Source organism: Rhinatrema bivittatum, chromosome 4 (assembly GCF_901001135.1).
Source record: "Rhinatrema bivittatum chromosome 4, aRhiBiv1.1, whole genome shotgun sequence".
In the NCBI taxonomy this organism is placed as follows: domain Eukaryota; kingdom Metazoa; phylum Chordata; class Amphibia; order Gymnophiona; family Rhinatrematidae; genus Rhinatrema; species Rhinatrema bivittatum.
The window spans coordinates 322,755,394-322,775,791 of NC_042618.1; the positions used below are offsets into that span (position 1 = coordinate 322,755,394).

The 20,398-nt window shown below is 43.6% G+C and overlaps 1 protein-coding gene across 2 annotated transcripts in view; it reads right to left on the reverse strand.

Annotated features, from left to right (window-relative positions):
• The window catches only part of LOC115090797 (cytochrome P450 2C3-like), a 170,972-nt gene that overhangs the window by 14,180 nt on the left and 136,394 nt on the right, over positions 1–20,398 (reverse strand). For both annotated transcript variants that reach the window (XM_029600308.1, XM_029600309.1), the window contains exons 4-6: positions 16,673–16,833; positions 6,860–7,036; positions 6,035–6,176 (exon numbers count right to left, since the gene is read on the reverse strand). In XM_029600308.1, the coding sequence (XP_029456168.1) occupies positions 6,035–6,176; positions 6,860–7,036; positions 16,673–16,833 (480 nt within the window). The remainder of the gene's footprint in view (positions 1–6,034; positions 6,177–6,859; positions 7,037–16,672; positions 16,834–20,398) is intronic.

Genomic DNA, 20,398 nt, shown 5'->3' on the forward strand with positions numbered 1-20,398 from the left:
CCCCCAAGATCTCCGTACAGTGATCCAGGCCACCATTGCTACCAAACTGGACTACTGTAACGCACTCCTCCTGGGCCTCCCCTATGCCACAATTAAACCACTACAAATGTTGCAAAATGCAACAGCAAGAATCATCTCAAACAAACGCAAATATGAGCATATCACCCCGATCCTCAAAAGTCTCCACTGGTTCCCTATCCTTTCCCGTATTCACTATAAAGCCCTCACCATTGTACACAAATCCATTCACTCTCACAACTCCAACTGGCTAGATATTCCTTTCAACCTCCACCACTCTACCCGCCCTACCAGAACTGCCAATAGAGGCACTCTACTTGTACCCTCTCTAAAGACAGCCCGCCTTTCCTTCGCATGTGACCGTGCCTTCTCAATTGCCGGCCCATCACTCTGGAATTCCCTGCCACCCACCCTGCGCCTCGAACCCTGTCCTGTCAAGTTCAAAAAGAAATTAAAAACCTGGCTATTCAAATGAGCCTACCCTGAATAGCCCCTCCTACCTAATGTCCCCTGATGCCCATCAAATCCATGGACTCCAATCTCATTCTGCTAAACTTTGTTATGTTCATCTAAGGTTACTGATGTATTTAATGTTACTAGTGCTTTAATGTTCGCTTAATGTTATCGGTGTATCCTATCTTTCTATGCTGCGCTGTTGTTCTCCCTCTCCCAGTTCCCACTCCCTGTTAAAATGTAATTTTCCAACCTGCTGTTCATATGTAAACCGATGTGATGTCCCCACTAACACCGGTATATAAAAGATTTTAGATAAATAAATAAATAAATAAATAAATGGATCTGGCTCAGCTCAATGCTTTGCAGGCCATTCCAGACTTGGCCCTGCGCATTGCTGAACAACAAGATGCATTGGAGAAACTCACTACTGTGTTTCATCAGCTGCACGCACAGAAGAATCAAGGCTCTACTTCCAGTAATGAAGGCCGGTTACCTGAAGTAACTGTAAAGATTACCGTGCCACTTGCTGCTCCAGTTCATTTCTCTGGAGAGATTCAAAGAACTAGAGGCTTCTTAAACCAGTGCTGCATGCACAGGATGGAGTGGTGTTAGTGTGGACATCAGAGTTGATGAACATGAGGTCCAGAGTGTGACCAGCTTTGTGTGTGGGAGATGTTTGGATTCCCGCTTGAAGGACGAGCTGGCCGCTCGTGAAACACCTGACTCGCTGGATGAGCAAGTGGCCTTAGCTACTAGAAATGACCACTGGCTTCGTGATAAGGTGCAATAACTCAAGCCTGGTAAAGGACCTGTTCAGAAAGAAGTTTGTGCTAAGCCTGCACTCAGGATAGTCCCTGTAATGCCTGATGCCAGTGGTGAAGAATCGATGCAACTTGGTCGCAGTCACCTGACATCCAAAGAGAGAAGACTTCGGAGGAAGAATGGTTTATTGTGGACAAGCTGGCCATGCAGTCCAAACATGCCCCATCTGTCCAGGAAACGGATGGGCCTAAGTCTTGCGAGAGGAATTTTCTTAGGCCTTACTACGCCCTCTCCTCTGCTCTCTCTCCCTGGCTCTCTGATCTGCGGACCGTTGGAATTCCAAACCCTTGGTCTGACCCAGTATGGCATATTTTATGTTCTTATGTACCTTGATGATACATGCAGTGTACCATCAAGGATCTCAGTACATGTTTGAGGAAGGTTCAGTGACAAATTTAAGATTTCACCACCCTTAGGCACTTTTGATGCTGTTATCCTATCCTCCTCCTTCCAACAGTAAAGTCAGAGAACAGGGAGTAGAAGATCTATAGTTTCCTGTAGCAGCTCAGCAGTAGATTCTATGGCATAAATTAGAAAATTCCAAAGCATATTGACAAACATTTCAATCTTTTTTTTACATGATAAAAATAAAGTAGTTTTTCAACCTTGCTTGCATCTGTGTAATTTATTTACATACACACACACACACACTCACACACACACACACACACACACACACACACACACACATGTATACATGTATATATATCTCTAAAATCTCTTATAGAGATATAAGCAGACTTGTGGGGGTCCCAACCGATTTGCATGGATGGAATGGGGCTGTTATGCTCAGGCTTGTGAACCCTTGGGCCGACGGGAGGATGGTATACCTTAGGAAGAAGATCCGTAGGTTCTTCCGTCGGGTGGCAAGGCAGGAACAGAAAACGTGACCAGCTGGCCCTCGGCACTGGAGACTGAGGCGACTGTGGAGGCAGATGAAGAGTCGTGATGTCGAGGAAAGGAACTGTGTCTTTGCCACTGGAAGCCTGTGATCCCCCCAGGAGGAGCCCGTAGGGACCCGGACCGCTGGGACTTAGGTGGACCTTTGAGAGGTCGAGGAGTCGAGCATTCGATGCAAGGGCTAACTGGAACTTCACCCCTGGAAGCCTGCGGTCTCCCAGGGAGGAGCCCATAGGGACCCGGGCCGCTGGGACTCTCATGGATGGGCCGCTGAGACTCTCATGGACGCCTGTCTCAGGGGCGCGTGCCACTTGGGCGCTTTTCTGGGCCTTTTCCCACCATTGGTGACTCTGCCCAACTCCTGACGTCAGACGCCGTGGCCTTGATAAGCCGGCCGCGGTCATCCAGTCTTTGCCTTGCAACGGGTTAGCCTTCCGGTTTCCTGTTGCGCTGTGCCCCGGAGTGACTTGCTTTGTTTCGTCTCTCCGTCCTTGCTACAGTACCTGCCTGGTTCCTGCCTGCTTGCTATAGTACCTGCTTGGTTCCAGCCTGCCTGCTACAGTTCCTGCCTGGTCCCAGTACCCGGATCCTGCTACTGTTCCTGCCTGGTTCCAGTACCTGAATCCTGCTACAGTTCTTGCCTGGTTCCAGTACCTGAATCCTGCTACAGTTCCTGCCTGGTTCCAGAACCCGAGCCCACTTACAGTATTGCTACTGTCCTAGTCTGGTTCCAGTTACCTGTCCTGATCCACAACCTGCCTAAGTCCCAGCGGCCAGGCCCCTATGGGCTCCTCCCAGGGGGGGGGCTTCGACTTCCAAGGGTGAAGCCACCTAAGTTCCAGCGGTTGGGCTCCTACGCGCTCCTCCCGGGGGTGTACCAGCTTCCAGGGTGAAGAGCATCTACGTCCTGCCTGAACATCTGCCTCCTGGCCTGCTATTCATTAGAGACAGTGACCACCTTTCCCAGTCTCCAGCAGGTCGGCCCAAGGGTCCACTAATCAGAGACTCCCATAACAATAGCAGCTTTTGACACAGTTGACCATACCCTACTGTGTCATCAACTGAGAAAAATCAGTTTAGACAGAAATGTTAACAAATGGTTCTCCTCCTTCCTAGAAGATAGATCATTCCAAATCAAAATTGGAAATCACAATTCTGTCACCTTCACAATAGATACAATTGTCCTCCAGGGTTCAGCACTCTCAGCCACACTATTCAACATTTATTTTCTACCCCTATGCCCACTGCTAGCAAATCTTGAACTCAACTTCTTCCTTAATGCAGATGACATACTATTTTATATCCCTTCTGACAAAACACTGTAACAAATTGTGGCAACCCTGTTAACCATCATGAAGCCAATACATAAAAAACTCTCTCAACTGAAACTAACGCTTATCTCAAACCCCCCCCCCCCCCCCCCCCCCCCAAATTGTGTGGCTATGAAGAGATACAACGATAATCAAACCACCAACAATAGAGTCTTTATGTCTGAGAAAGAAAGTTTCAAATGTGAACTGAAAAACATGGTTCTTTAGAAATGCTTATGACAACATAAAACACCAATAAGCCGATAAATTCACTGTCAGGACCAGAGATGTTATTAGTATAACGAGCAATTAGAATAGTATAGAGCTATATAAAGTGTAATGTAAGGAGAATTAGAACTTATACACAACGTTATGTTGACCTATGAAATGAATGAATTAATATGACCTTGAATCCATTTATTGATGTATTGTTGGCCCAATATATGAATACTAACCCAGATTGTGAAAACTGAACAAGGATATGATTATTGATGTGTAAACTGTTGTCATCTTCTTTTGGAACGACACTATATAAAACACCTAAATAAATAAATAAATAAAATAAATACTGTCTGTGGTTTTAAAAATGCTCCCATAAATAAAACCCCTTTTTAGAGGTAGTAATAAGCACAATCCTGACTGAGTGAAGCCATGCTTGAAACAGATAAAGACAGCAGTGGGGGAGCAGCAGTTAGAAGAAATGGAGGGAGTGTGGGTGGGGGAGCAGGTCTGGGTGTTGGAAGGGTTATGCTCAATCACATGGAACTGCAGAGGACCCCAAAAGAAAAGAAGACAAAGTCAATGTGCACAGAGCAGCAGTGTGGCTGTGTCAGGCTTCTAAATAGAGAAGGCAAGGTCCAACAACAACAAATAGTACAAGGCTTTGAAACATTCTTAAACAGAATTGAGCAGAAATGGCCAACATGGCTACCCGTAGCAGTTAGGGAGAAAGAGTGATATCCTCTAGGTGATTGAGTGTACACAACTGGGTTGTAAATGGCAAATGCTGCTCTGTGCGAGTCACCCCAAGCCTTCTGTTTAAGGTTGTAACTGCTGCTGATGTCTACATTGTTATTTGGTTTCTCAGTATGAAACTAAACATTTTTTTATTGCATATTAAAGTGTCTTCTGTGAAGCTACAGGAAAACCCACTGTGAGGTCATCAACTATAGTTAAAGCTGCTTTTCCATTGGTTGATGATTCATGTTCTGTGGATGTTGCATCAGAGTTGTTTGCCCATGGCAACATAATACTGTCTGCCAAATAACAGTCCTCAAATTTTTTCTACTACTTAATAAAGACAAAAAATAAAATCAAACAAAATTATTACACACCTCAGTTTACACTAGAAGTATAATACCAATAAAATGGAACAGGATACTCTGTGGCATGCACGAGCATTGAAAACATAGTTTAGTTTAGTTTATTGATATTTATATACCGTTGTATCAGACATACCATCATAGCGGTTTACAAAGTTAAAACATATTCAGAAATACAATGATCAATAAAATAGTAACAGCTAAAAACTACACAAGATAAAGGAAATAAATTAGCTGTTAATAAAAGATAATCTATAAACCAATAAATAAACTAAAAGTGATTGTTAGGAGATGGGAATCAAATTAAACTAAAAATAAAAACATAACAATAAAACAACAATAAAATACAAATAAAATAAAAATGGTAGCCAATCAAAGAAGTTAAGGACCACGTGTAGACTGGACCTTTGCCGCTCACTTGTAACATGGTTTCACTGATAATTTAAACATGACATGCCTCACTGGTTTTCATTATAGCCGCACTGGTTTTCATTATAGCCACAGTGAATATGGACAAGACACAATTGTATGCAAAGGGCCTTACTCATAAAGGATTTTTCCCATTCTGTGCCCATGGAAAATAATCTTTATGGGATATGCGCCAATTAGTTTCCAACATATGCAAATATCTTATACATATTCATGATGAAATCCTGACTGGATGGGTGGGCCTGGAGGACCAAGCTGGGCCACTTGTACTGACTAAAGGGTTTTTTTTTTTCCCATTTTGTGTTCATAAGAAAAATACTTTGTACATAGGGCCCATTGGGTCACTTACATAATCCCTTAGTTACAGCAGGAATTTTTTTCTTTTTCTGTGCCTTCCTTCAGTATATTTACAGTTCAACAGAAGCAACTAAAGTAGGAATTAAAGCAAAAATTGATCCTATTTCAATAGGGCCCCAATAGTCAGTAAATAACTGCAGAAGCACAGGAGTGCTCCCAGACGTTGTGTGTGCCAATATTTATTTTCCTTGTATATTGCAATTTTTGCTTGCTCTCATTTTGTCACAAATGATCCATCAAACACTTTTCAAATCTAATCTCATCTTCAATGATCATAACTCATGTCACAGCTCCTCATCCTTGAGCACCGCACATTAATAAATGATTAATAAAATAAAATAAAAAAATAATTTTTTTTTTATTTTTTAACTATGCAAAGAATGTGGACGGGAAACTGCTTATCCCATTTTATCATCTTACCTTGGATTTCTCGGTACATCAGCATTAATTTAATAGCCCAGCGAATTATCAAAGCTGTAGTGTCCGTGCCACCAATGAAGAGGTTAAATATTGTGTAGACCAGGCTGTCCATTGTAAAGTTACTGTTGGGTTTCTTTGCATTCTGACAGAAGGAGCACAGAATAAAAAATGAATGCCCTAGATTTTTTGTTTTCCTGTCAGTCCCTGGAAAAGCCAGATCATTTACAAATCTAGATACCAAGAAAGATGGCACCAAGAAACAACAAAGGGAGATTCCAATTGCAGTGTCCAGGCCCTGATCAATTATCCAGAAAAAGTTAAATTATCTGACAAGTGGTTGGCTTCATATGAACTGTTATCTGGAAAAATTCCCATTTGCTGAAAATCTTTTATCAGAAAATGCCCATTTTTCAGGACTTCCATTAAGTGGAAAAATCCATTATTCAGCAGGGCCTCTGTCCTTACCATTTCAGGATGTTTGGCTTAAGTAATGATCCTGTGAAAAGCAAAACTGACAGTGACAAAGCTTGAATGATCTACTAGAGAAGTTGATGGCCATCACTGTAACCAATTTTGGGCATGTTTGGAACAGAAATGGAAGGCAGTGATAGTAAAAGGGTTGAGAGTTTGGGTAAAAAAATAGGAAAGGGGATGCTAGGGTTGGGTTGTATATGGAAATTTATAGACACATCCACCCAAGTGGATGAATCTCAACTAGGCAAACTGGAAGGACCTATTTATTTTTTAATCTGACATCACATACTAAGTTATGTTCTACTGTAATTTAATCTCTAATTAGTACGTATGTAGTAGACACTCACATACCTCATCTATTTTGTTCAGGAAGGAGTCAATAAAATCCCTGGGACAGTTGGGGTCCCGGCTGGCAATGTGGTCCTTTACCAAGCCTTTCAGAAACGCCTGCAGGACCCTGGCATTTTCAAAGATTTTGTTGTGTTCTCCTGGCAGCCACCTCATAATGTATGGGTAAGTATTATAAAACTGTGAGGAAAAAAAACAGATGGAACTTCCTAAAACAACATGGCCTGTGCACATATTACTCAGACAGTCAGGATATTCCAGGAAGGGCCTTCATTAGCTCTTCAGGAAGAATTGTTTTGGTACACATAGTACAGGACTAATATCCAGAAGGGAGCAATAGGGGTAGGCAACCTCCAGTGCTTAAGGTCACTAATACACCTGAGTTTTCTGGTTATCCCTATTGATTATGCATGAGATAAATTTGTATACAAATGACACAGTGCGCATGCAAACCTTTCTCATGAATATTCATTCAGAATATCCTGAAGCACTGAATACAATGATGTTCATGAGAACTGAAATTTGCCTACCCCGGTAATAGACATTCCCCATAGCGTACATTTTTCCCTTTGTATGCTCTATAAAATTCAGTATGGGCTATTACCTCAAATACCTCAAATGCTTATTGTGCATTTGAGGTATTTGAATTTAAATCTTAAGTGTCATGTGACATGAATTTTGATTTAGGCACTGCAGAGCTAGTGTCATCCACATAAGGAAAATCCTTCCTTGGCAAAGCACTGATAGCACTGGGTCCCCTAAGGGAAGGCAAGTATGCACATGTAGCAGAGCAGTCACATGAGAGGAAGAAAGACTTGGGTGCCATCAGAGCACAACCCATATGCAGAGCAGGCTTTGGGATGGAGTAAACACTAAACAGTGCAATTGAACCAACTCTGTAGCAGTCGCACCTGCACAAGCCTATGATGTCCCTGAAGAGCCAGCTCCATCATGGAGCAGGGTCGGAGGTACATAGGGCCTTTTCTCTTTCCCAATCTCAGCAGTTCTCTGCTATACTCCCAGTCCCAATGGTGCTTTCCTTTTCTCCCACCCCAATATGCTGGCAGTCCTTGACCCCAGCCCAGCCCCAATCCCCAGCCAGCATGGGGAAAGCAAAGGTACTTATTAGCCTCCTGCCACCTCTGTCCTGCTGCTCTACTCTCACGATTCATGCCACGAGACTGGAGCATTATTGCAAAGGTTGCAGGAAGTGTGTAGGAAGCGGTGCTCCCTTCCTGATGGGGAGGAAGGAAAGGATCAAGGAGAGGAGGGGGAGGATCCAGGGATTTGAGAAGGGAGAAGGTCATGGAAGGAGAAGAGGACCTGGGATTGAAAGTGAATTGAGGTTTTTCATTATCGACATTGCGCCCCCACCGCCCCGGGGTAGTAACTTTTCCGAAATTCTGACTCGGCGTGAACAGAAATGGATTTTCAGACTAAATAGCTTAGCACCTCACGGACATAATTCTGAGATTGAGTGGTGTATATTCTGACTTGTGCTGTATATACCGAATTTTTGACAACACATCAGACTGTATTCCTCTCATACAAATCATATGCACAAGCTTGCAAAAAATCTTTTTTTTTATACATCATGCTAATTTTATAGGTGCTATAAATTATGCTGCCACTACGTCCCCATTTTCATGTATGTAGCGATTTATTATATGTATTATTTTTTGTTTTTGTTTTTGTTTCTCACTCTTATCCGAGTCTTGTCTTCCTATTGGTTGAAAGGTTTTCTAATGCATTGTGATTGGCTGATTTTTTGGCGCCCTTTCCCTTGGGTCCTTTAAACGCTTAGTTTTGCCGGTACAGCCCGCTCTCCTTGCGACTTAAAATACTTGCAAGCACAGTGCTAATAAGGTGTGTGTGTGGTTACTATTTGCTGTATGTATTTTTATTATATATTATATATATAAATATTGAAGTACCTGGCTCGGCACAGACTTGAATTAATGTTTTAATTGATGCTCGCTTAGGAATTCTTTATGTACTTTCCATTAATTCTTAATGTATTGCCTCCTTCTGTAAAAGCAAACTTTTTCCTATTCTTACACCCTGACGCCTCTGAGTTACAGCGTTATTTTTCAATTTAAGTTTCCCATCAACTATTTGTTTAAGTGCTTGTACATGAGGCTATATATGTTTCAATTTAAGTGACTTTCTTTGCCGTATGCTCAGTGACCGCATATGAGATTGTGCATGTTTTATTTAGTTACATTTAAATTCTTTAAAGCTCCTACAATTATGTGCAGTAAATTGTACTTCTATAAGTCCGATTGAGAATATTGACACCGTTTGTTACATGTAAGCGGTTCAGCGCATAACTTTACCTGCACCGGTTTTCTAACTGTATACTTTTGGTTATTGTATTTTCGGACAAGTTTCTCCGTTAGTTAAATTGCGGTTTAATGCGTTATGATGGCTAATACCTTGGTGCTATTTTTCTGGGTTTCTTAAACGCAGAGCCTGCTGTCACTGCCTTGTTCCCTTTATAAACTTGAATGTAAGTAAGCACAACGTAAAAATGATATGTGTGCTGCTAATTGATGTATGAAGTTTCTTATTTGTGCTGTTTAATTTTGGATCCTTTGCTATGAGTTCCCCCTCATCTGAATTGTTCTTTACCTATGAGCCCCGCTTTAAATAAGTCCCTCCCGATGCAGCCACCTTTGGCGAAACACGGGTCTGTGTCGGGGGACCCTGCCTAAACTATGTCTTTTTAAGCAATGGAGTTGCCGCCAATAAAAAATATATACTAAAACTGATTTCATCCTGTTTGGGGACTCATTGAACTTAACTGCATTTCCCTCGTTATTGTTATTGAATACTTGAAGTGCAGTTTCCTGCTCCTGCATTTGTCCAATGCTTTTAGCTATGCCATTTCTACCTCATTGCCTTTAGGAGGAAACAGGAAGTTTCCTCCTAAAGGCAAACAGGAAGTTTCTTCCTGGGTTACATTTTTTGGTTTTCTCTAAATAGGAACAATATGGTATTTCATCTTTATATCAATTATTAGATTCAGAGAACCATATTTACTCTTATGGCCGGCTCATGACCAAATTCAGTACCTAGATATAATAAGACAACTACTAAACCAAATGGAACTAGTAATCAATATTGAAAAAACTGAATTTATACACCTTGAACAAAAAAACATTGAAATAATTCAGAATCCCATCAAACTTAAAAATGACAAGACAGTGGAATTAAATGAGAAAGCTCGTAACCTAGGAGTAATAATCGACACGGAACTCAGCCTTAAGCAACACATATCACTAAAAGTTAGAGAAGGATATGCCAAATTAATGGTCCTTAGGAGACTAAAACCCTTATTAACTCAAGCACACTTTCGAACAGAACTACAAGCACTAATTTTCGCTAGCACGGACTATTGTAACACACTTTTCCTAGGATTACCATATACAACACTCAGACCACTACAAATTCTACAGAACTCGGCTGCCAGAATACTTACTGGTAAAAACAGAAGGGATCATATCACTCAAACACTTGCCGAATTACACTGGCTGCCAATAGAACAAAGAGTGCAATTTAAAACGCTATGCACAATTCATAAACTAATCAATGACAAAAATGCTGACTGGCTAAACACCGCACTGCGATTGCATGTCCCCCAGAGAAATCTCAGATCAGCCAATAAAGCTCTACTAACCATACCCTCGGTCAAAACAGCAAAACTGATCCAAGTTAGAGAGAGAGCACTATCCTTAGCGGGTCCAATATTGTGGAACACAATGCCATGCGAAATAAGAATGATGAAAGATTTAAAACTCTTCAAAAAAAGCTTGAAAACTTGGCTCTTCAAAAAAGCTTTTCACAATGAGGTCTATGAGTAAGAACACCTACTCATAGCTGAAATCACCTAAAAGCGTAATTGCTTTCTTTACTATTTTTATCATAATTAAGTATTAATTTAAGATAGACAGTATAAAACGTATATGATTATCCAATGAATCATATAAATGGAAGTTCCAATCCACTTTCCATGTAGATTAGATTTTTGAAACATGTAACCGAAAATTGATTGGCACCCCCTAGATAAATGTACAAACCAAACGTATATATGTGCCTAATTGTAAACCATTGTGATGGTGTATTACTAAACAACAGTATAGAAAAGTTTTTAAATAAAAATAAATAAATAAATAAATAAATAAATAAATAAGGTTAGGCCAGAGGGTGGTACACTGGAGGGTAGCAGCTGAGGTTGAAGCATATGGTGAGACTGGGAAGCAGGTCCAGGTGAATGGTCAGAGATAGGTGGCAAGGCTCGTAGTCAAGTTCAGCAAATGTTCAGAGGCAGGCAGCAAGGCTCATAGTCAGATCCAGGTCCGAGTCAAATCCAAAGAGATCTGTCCGAAGGGAAGAGAAAGCTGGATCAAGGAGAAAGGACCAGAACATGGACACTGGAGCAGAAGCTGGAGCAGGAACTGGAACTGGAACTGGAATGGAGCAGGAACAGGAGCAGGAATAGGAGCAGGAATAGGAGCAGGAAGGCAGGCGGTTTCTGTTGCGCACACATGGGTATCCTTGTGTGCCCAGGTATCCTTCATCCATATAGGCCCGGGTATCCTTCATCATGGTGAGCAACCAGTAGTAGCGTTGAAGGAGCATCAAAGTACATGCATTCCCAGGATGCCGTGCTATACGGGAGTCGTGAGCCCATTTCAGTACTCTTTCGCGGAGTCTGCAAGGTACCACCATGTTCCCAGTGGGGACGGTCAAGGCAGCTGAGAGGTAAATGCAAGCAGGGTCTATGATGTGCTGGAATTTCTTGGGAGAGTCCTCAGGCTCAAAGGAGCTAGACAGTGCATCAGCTCATTGGTTTTTCTCTGTGGGACTATATCTCAGGTCGAAGTCAAACCAGGTGAAAAAGAGTGACCAGCGGGCCTGATGGGTGTTTAGACGCTGGGCGTGTCAAAGGTGCTCCAGGTTTTTGTGAATCATGCATATGGTGAAGCGATGTTATGTGCGCTCCAACCAGGGATGCCCTTGGGTGCCGGGACCAGCTGGACTTAGGTGGGACTAGCTTGGATGATCCCAAATGGTAGGCCAAAGGGTGGTACACCAGAGGGCAGCAGCTATTGGAGAAACCCAACTGGGGTTGAAGCAGATGGAAAGGCTGGGAAACAAGTCCAGGTGAATGGTCAGAAGCAGGCGGCAAGACTTATAGTCAGGTCAAGGCAAATGGTCAGAGGCAGGTGGCAAGGTTCGTAATCAGATCCAGTTCTGGGTCAAAGCCAAGGCGATCCATCCAAAGGGAAGAAAAATGCTGGATCAAGAAGAAAGGACTGGAACACGGACACTGGAGCAGAAGCTTGAGCAGGAACAAAAACAGGAACAGGAACAGGAGCTGGAGCAGGAACTGGAACTGGAACTGGAATGGAGCAGGAGCAAAAGCAGAAACAGGAGCAGGAATGTAGGCAACGCAGAGCACAGCTAGACAAGATGGAGACCTGTTGCCAAAGCAAGCTCTGATTGCCAGAGCCTGCCTTAAATAGTGAGGCTGGCAGACGTCATCAGGAGAAGCTGCAGGTGGATTTCCCACCATGGCCCCTTTAAATCCAATGGGCCAGAAGGGAGGCGGTGTCTGCATCTCGCAGTGCAGCAGAAGAGGAGGCCTGGTTGGGCCGAAGGAATTCCCTGCCACGTAGGGAGGGCTGGGAGGTGAGGGAGCAGGGTGAGTATGGAGATAGCTGCCCACCACTGGTGGAGAGGACAGGCCCTTACCAGGAGGCCGGCAACGGGGGTGAGTGATCCTGGCCACGGGTCTGCATTGGCTGGGGAGCGCAACACCTTAGACAATAAACTCAACAGAATAGAAGAAACAAACACCTCAGTTACACAGTTATCTTCGGACCAAAAAGTGGAAACGAGTCTCTGAATTAGAAGACCAGATTCAGATTTTGGAAACAGAGGTGGTTGCTCTGAAATCTCTAACAAGGGACTATGAAGAAAAATTGGATGATATGAGAAAAAGATCAAGAAGGAATAATCATTTAGTTGGGATTTCTGAAGATCTTTCAGTTGCTGCCCTTTTGAACACTTTGGAATACTGTCTGCGAGTTATTACCAGAACTTTCTCCAGCCCGTTCCAATTGGAAAGAGTTCATCACCTTAACACCAAGAAAATCATTGCCCTAACACAGGGAATGTAATGATTTTGCCACCCTATTGTGAGCTTAGGAGTCTTCTAGCATTGTAGGAGAGTAATGGGGTCCCCTGGAGAATTTGAGTACAGGAGAGGGTTGGCAGAATTTTGAAAGGAGCTGGAGCTTGTGGCAACACAGAGACCTGTGTACCATTAAGCCACAGGATGCCTGAAGAGCAAAGGGAGTTTTATGATTCAGATAAAAAAAGCAAACAGAATGTTAGGAATTATTAGGAAGAGAATGGTGAATAAAATGAAAAATGTCATAATGCCTCGGTATCACGCCATGGTGAGAACGCACCTTGAGTACTGTGTTCAGTTCTGGTCATCGCATCTCAAAAAAGATATAGTTATGATGAGGAAGGTACAGAGAAGGGTAACCAAATGATAAAGGGGATGGAACAGCTTTCCTATGAGGAAAGGCTAAAGAGGAAGAGGTTAGGGCTGTTCAGTTTGGAGAAGAGTTCCCGGAGCACGTACATGGACGAGGGTATTTTATAACATGCGAGCATCAGTGCACACGTGTTATCAAATACAATTCCCATGCGCATGTTCAGGCGGGTTTCCTGTAACACATGCAATGGGGGGAATATTAAAAAGAAGTGCGGGCCGATGCAACAGGGCCTTCCCCAGTTCCTTCCCAATCCGCTTCAATTAAGGAGTGGACTGGGAAGGACCTTCCCTACCACTACCACTATCCTTCCTCCCTCTTCCCCTCTCCTCCCCGACCCCTATACTAATGCTACCTATCCCCAGTTTTTTTTATTTGTATACTTACTGCTCCTTAGGACCAGAAGTAAACCCCACGTGGCAGCTGGCTGCCGGCATGTGCTTTCCTGGGACAGTGGCTAATGGCACTGTCCCAGCCCGCCCCTGCCCCACTCCTCCTCGCCCAGACCCTGTCCGCCGGCCTGCCCCTTTCTTTAGGCCTGGCACGTCTGTGTGTATCGCTGGTTATGCGCGTGGCCGGGCCCTTTAGAAAATGCGGGCAGCGCGCAGAGGTCCCAGCCTTGCGCGTAACCGGCAGTATTTGCACATGCGAGCCTCTTAAAATTTGGCCGTGTGTGCTTCAAGTTCAGATCTCCCCTCTTCCACGCAGACTGCCTGGAGGAGAAGGGCTGGAGCAGAATAACCCTGCTACACTGCCTCTTAAGCCTGAAAACAAGTGCTGGAACTGCGTTTCACCCCGCCCAGATTCTACTTATACACTCCTCAGTTTACATGCTTGCTCACCTCCAATCAAGCACTGCAAGGCTGGTACAAAGATATTCAGCATCTTAGGTGACCTTTCAGCCTTGTTCCTCTCCCACCAATTAATTTTCATTTAATTTATAAATTTATCTATTAAAGAAATCCATACTGAAATAGCTGGCTGAGTTGAACTGTCTTTGTTGGATTTATTTTAATTTTATGATTATGCATGTTCTAACTATGTAATCCACTCAGAAGTTACAGCCTCTGTATGTAGTGGAATATACATATTTAAAAATTAAAAAACAAATAAATAAATAACTTAATATGTTACCCCTTACTACTTACCATACAAAAAAAATGTCAAATTATTTTTTCACCTCCATATCAGTGACACAAAATTGTTCCATTATCAGGCACATGATGAAGTAACACAAAACCCTGCAAAAAAGTCACTCAGAACCTACATCGCAAGCCAAAATAGCACTAACTCCCCCAACTCAAACAGCAACAACCCTACCAATGGAAAGGAAGCAATGCAAATATTACACCGAGCCCTAGAACAACATTATTATTCTGCTAAACAGCAAAACACTGTGGCCTAATGGTTAGAGTAATAGACCGAGAACCAGGAAAACCAGCGTTCAAATTCCATGTCACCCAGTGATACATCTTTTGACCTTGGCAAGTCACATTATTTCCTGTTGCTTTTAGTATCCATTGAGGCAGGGACTTAAGGTACTTGAATTCTAAAAATACTGTAAGCTTTCCTGAGTATTATTAGGAAAGGTGAGGTAAAAATCCAAATTACTAACAATAATAGGACAACCTGGACTACACATTAGCAGAACTAGTCTGAAATCAGCATTATTCCTAACCCAAGTCAAATTCTCCTAAAGTGAAATAGAAAGAAACTTTCAGGGAAAAGTGAAATGATAAGTAAGAAGCAGGGAGCTGCTGCAACGAGCAAAGACATCCAAGCGGAGGTTTGTGGAGAAATCTGTGCCAGCATGTGTCTGCATCCACCCGCAGCTCTGTGAGAAAACTTCATGTGGATCAATTGTACTAACTGCCAGGCCAATGGAATGTTGTTGCGCGGAAAATGGGCACTCGTGATTGAGTGTCCGCTCTCCTACCTCCCGCTGATGCACCTCTCCGGGACGCCCAATGTTATATTTAAATGGGCTGCCGTGGTAAAAAGGAGGCGCTAGGGGAAATTGTGCGCCCCTAGCACCTTCTCAGAAGTGGGTGCTCAGGAGAAGTGGCTGACCGTTAGGGATGTGAATCATTTTTCTAACGAATTGAAATATCGTACGATATTTCTAAATTCATTAATATATCAGGTAAAAAAAAGAAATGATCACTTTTCCCCCCGAATTTTCGTAAAAATCATTTTTCAGGTTAGTGTATGCTAACTCCTGTTAGTAAGCGCTAATTCATGTTAGCGCGCACTAACAAAAAAACGTTTATTTTTCTTACTTTTTGCTATTTTTGTTAGTGCGCGTTAACATGAGTTAACGCGCACTAAAATGAAAAACGATTTTTCACTTAAAAAAAAAACGGGGATCTGCGGGAAAACGAGATTTTCCTGCAGCCAGACGATCCCGAAAGCGGGAACGATCGGGCACCCGATTCACATCCCTAGTGTCCGTTTTCCTAACCGGTGCAGAGCCACGGGTTAGGAAAACGGACGCTCGTGAATTGAGCGTCCGTTTTCTTAACCTGACCACTGACGACTTTTTTTTTTCCTTACTCCTTTTTTCTGTAACTAGAACTTAATATCGCCACAATATTAAGTCAGAGAAACCGAAAAAAGGAACAGAAAGGCAGTATATTCTGCTTTTCTGTTAATGTTTAGGGGCTTCTCAAGAATTAACACCTGCTCTGGGGCAGGCGCTAATTTTCGAGAGTAAAAATGTGCGCGTCAGGTGCGCATTTTTCTTTTTTTTGCATCGGGGGTAATAGCTAATAGCCTCATCAACATGAATTTAGATGTGATGAGCGCTATTAGCTACGCCTCTGCTGAGCGCACTATATTGCATCGGCCTGTGTGATGTTGTACTGTAACCTCTTCCTGCTCTGCCTTGATAGGAGCAGACAATAGTACCTGGCTGTTTGCTGTAAATATTTTTAATTGCTACAAATTTCTTCAGTAAAGAGACTTTTTCTTTGGGAACCATAAAATGCAGTGTGCTATATGTTGTTTTCAGAGAAAGACAGCTGACATACTGGGAATGCTGTGGCTTCAGTGGTTCATTCTGTTCCCATTTACAAAGAATCCCATTATAAAAATGTGTGTGTGTGTATGGGGGGGCAGGATCAGGGTTAGTATAGTATAGATATGACCAATTTAGCTGGATGGTTACCCATTTTAGGATCTTTAGACAAGCTAAAACTATATGCAGAAAAATCTTTTTTTTCTCTTTGGGATACTGTTACACACAAACCTGAAATCCACGTTTTCCATGGAACATGACGTTTTCATTAACCATCCGGAGCAGTTTCTTAAAGGTGGGGTCTTCTGTATCAAACCGGTCGCCAAGGAGAATGGAACAAATCACATTGCAAACAGCTGCATAGATCCTGTCCGTAGGATTAAAAGGTTTTCCTGGCAAGAAGGAGAAGAAAAGCCTTCATTCACCTTCTCCCCAGAACCAGGAATAAACATGGCAGCATGGTATGAGCTTGCAACCAGGAACAGTGCCCTTCAAGAGATGCACGCAGAATCTGGCTGAATACAAACCTTCTTTCATTCTGCTGTCAAAATCCAGCAGCACATGCATCTGTCAGAGTCTGTGCTATCATACACAGGATCAGGGAGGGGAAGGGTTTAACACTGTAGCTATGAAACAGATCATCACCTTGCTCCCAAATTTTTCATGCTGACATTAGTTTCTGCAATCATTTTCAGGCAGTAAAATCCAAAGAGTCATCAATATGTCTTGTTTCCTAAAAACTGGGATTATTTAACCTTGCTCAGAACCTATTTGGAGCTCTGAGCTTCCTTTGTTTCCATCAGCACTGGCAGTGGCACACTGGTTTCCAAGTTGAAGCCAGCTTACTCAATCCTTTTAGAAGCAGTCGATGAGACATCAGCACGACATCACAGTGCAGTGGGAAGGACCACCTGACTGACACAAGAGGGGAGAGAGGAGGCAGGGAAAGATGTATTTCCAAGCCAAGGTCAGTTATCTAAAGTAAACCCTGAAAAATGACGCCTCTCATTCCCTGATATCCACTCTGTAGCTTTTTCCTGTTTGAGCGTTGGCGCCGTTATGACATCTGCTTAATATTTTGTGAAGAGCTGGTAACCCTTGAAATAGGCAACACACATTCGATGAAACATTGGCCAGTGTTGGGAGTGAATCAGTTGCTTCGACAGTGTGGCAAGTTTATGCCTTATTGAGATAAGTGTGAAATATTTTCATTACTGTTTTCACTATTAGTGTTGTGAGTGAACTGTTTAGTGGACCCTTGGGCTGACCTGTGAGAGACTGGGGAAAGGTGTACTACAGTCTCTAGTGAGTGACAGGTCGGGAGGCGGATACCAGGCAGGAGCTGGACGTGAGCTTCACCCTGGAAGCCGGTACTCCTCCGGGAGGAGCCCTTAGGAGCCCGACCGCTGGGACTTAGGAGATCACGGAAGCTGGAGCTGGAGCAGGCAGGCAGGGATCAGGTGACAGGCAGGAACTGAAGCAGGCTGGGACCGAAGCAAGCAGGAACTGAAGCAGGACTGGCTACCGGAACCAGACAGGAACTGAAGCAGGACTGGCTACTGGAACCAAACAGGAGCTGAAGCAGGACTGGCTACTGGAACCAGACAGGAGCTGAAGCAGGACTGGCTACCGGAACCAGACAGGAACTGAAGCAGGACTGGCTACTGGAACCAGACAAGAACTGAAGCAGGACTGGCTACCGGAACCAGACAGGAACTGAAGCAGGACTGGCTACCGGAACCAGACAGGAGCTGAAGCAGGACTGGCTACTGGAGCCAGACAGGAACTGAAGCAGGACTGGCTACTGGAACCAGACAGGAACTGAAGCAGGACTGGCTACCGGAACCAGACAGGAGCTGAAGCAGGACTAGCTACTGGAGCCAGACAGGAACTGAAGCAGGACTGGCTACTGGAACCAGACACGAGCTGAAGCAGGACTGGCTACTGGAACCAGACTGGAACTGAAGCAGAACAGATTACTGCAAGCAAGCCAGACAGAAGCAAGACTTGGGCACGGAGTGAAACAAGTCTCAGGCAGGAACGGAGTTGCTAACACAATAGCACACTCCGGGGCACGGAGCAACTGAGAACCGCAAGGAACCCCGTTGCAAGGCAAAGTCCTGGGCTCCGCGGCGGCCTTACATAGGCCGCGGCGTCAGACATCATGGAGAGGGTGGAGCTTCCAGTGGCGGGAAGCGGCCTTCATAAGTGCGGATTGCGCGCGCACGCGCGCGCCTAGGGAAAAAACATCCAGGCAGGGTTTCTCGGCAGCGTCCCCCCCGCAGGGATGCCGTGAAACAGGCTGCAGACCCTCGGAGACGGGCCGGGATCAAGGAGGTAAGGGCCTAGTCGCGGCTGCCGCGACTGGGACCGCAACAATTAGACAGTTTATTACACTATAGAAATATATTAAAATATAGGTTTAATGGTGGTCCGGTACATGATGGGGCAATAGCGCTGTTGTTTGAAGACTGCTTGAGGCCTATTGCATGGTGGGAGGCAGCAGATTGTATTGTTGCACATTTCTTCTGTTACCGTACCAGTATTTGTAATTTTCACTTTCTAAAACATTTTTTGAGTTGATTGCAATAAATTCATTATAATTGTGAGTACTAACCCCTCTCTTGTTTGGCTTTTTTTCTTTGGGCATTGGCTTCTCCCTGTTGTAGCTCAAGTTTTGCATGGCCTGGTTTCATTGCTGACATCACACTGCATTATGATGTCACTGACCACACATCAGAAGTTCTGAGTCTTGTCTTGTTGAGCAGAACCTGGATTTTCTGAGTAATACTGGGCACTTAGTGTATGTCTCATAGGGACATACACTATAAGAATGTAAGCTCTTCCTATAATATCCCATAAACAGCATCATAGAGATCCTAAAAGCTTTCATAGTTTCTCCATCTTCCTGAGTTTTAAAGCTTATATTCTTATGGGAAGCTTTCTTACTGTTTTCTGCACAGCTGAAGTATGGATTTTAAATGATCAAATCTCCCTGCTTTTTGTCACCTTCCTTCCCCTATTGCTCTCAGAATATCTCCCCCTGCTTAGTTTGGAGGTTTTGCTCATACATTTCTCAGTTTACATGATTGCTCACCTCCAGTCAAGCACTGCAGGGCAAATACAAAGATACATGAACATTCAGCCTTGTGCTCCCTTCCTGCACCATAGCAGCAGAAGAATCTATGATGCCAGCAGCATGAGGCCTTGGTTAAGTCTGAGCACTGCCAATTAATCCCTGAATTTAGGAAACACTAGCCATGTTACAGTTTCTACCTTTGTAAGGGCCAGAGGATTGGCAATAAGGTTTGTTATTATTTTAAACTGAAAATATAATTTTATATTATGCAGAATGGTAGAGTAAATTCAAGTCACTTATATGAAAACGGACATCAAAGTACAATCTTCTGAAGAAAAAAAAATCACATAAGCTCTGTTATTAATGTGTGTGGGAACGGCTGGGGGAGAGGGAACAAGGCTGTAAGGATCACTTAGAGCACTACACTAGGGTAGGGTAGGCGGTTCGGGCCTTTGAAATTTGAGGGGCCCCAAATTGCAAGTTAGTGCGCATTGACCCGAAAACAAATTTTTCCCGAAATTTTGGGAAACATTTGTTCGGGTTTCGGGGTCCCCGAACCAGGACAAATTAGGCAATTTCATTGAAATTGTCTAATTCGTCTTGAATGAATGCACATCCCTACACTGCACACATATCCCTCACCATTCACCGATCTCCCACTTCCCTGGTGCACAGATGCTGGGGAAACATGGGAGATAGGTGGTAGGGTTCCTGAGATTGTGGCTGGGTTGCCAGATTCCTAGAAATATTATCACTGATACTATCTGCCACTCCTCTGGGAACGTGGATGTTTTAAGGGTTGAGGGAATTGGCCAGATGGGGATACTTTTTGCTGGTGCTGCCTTACAATTTTGTTCCATGCCTGGCCTCAGGACCTG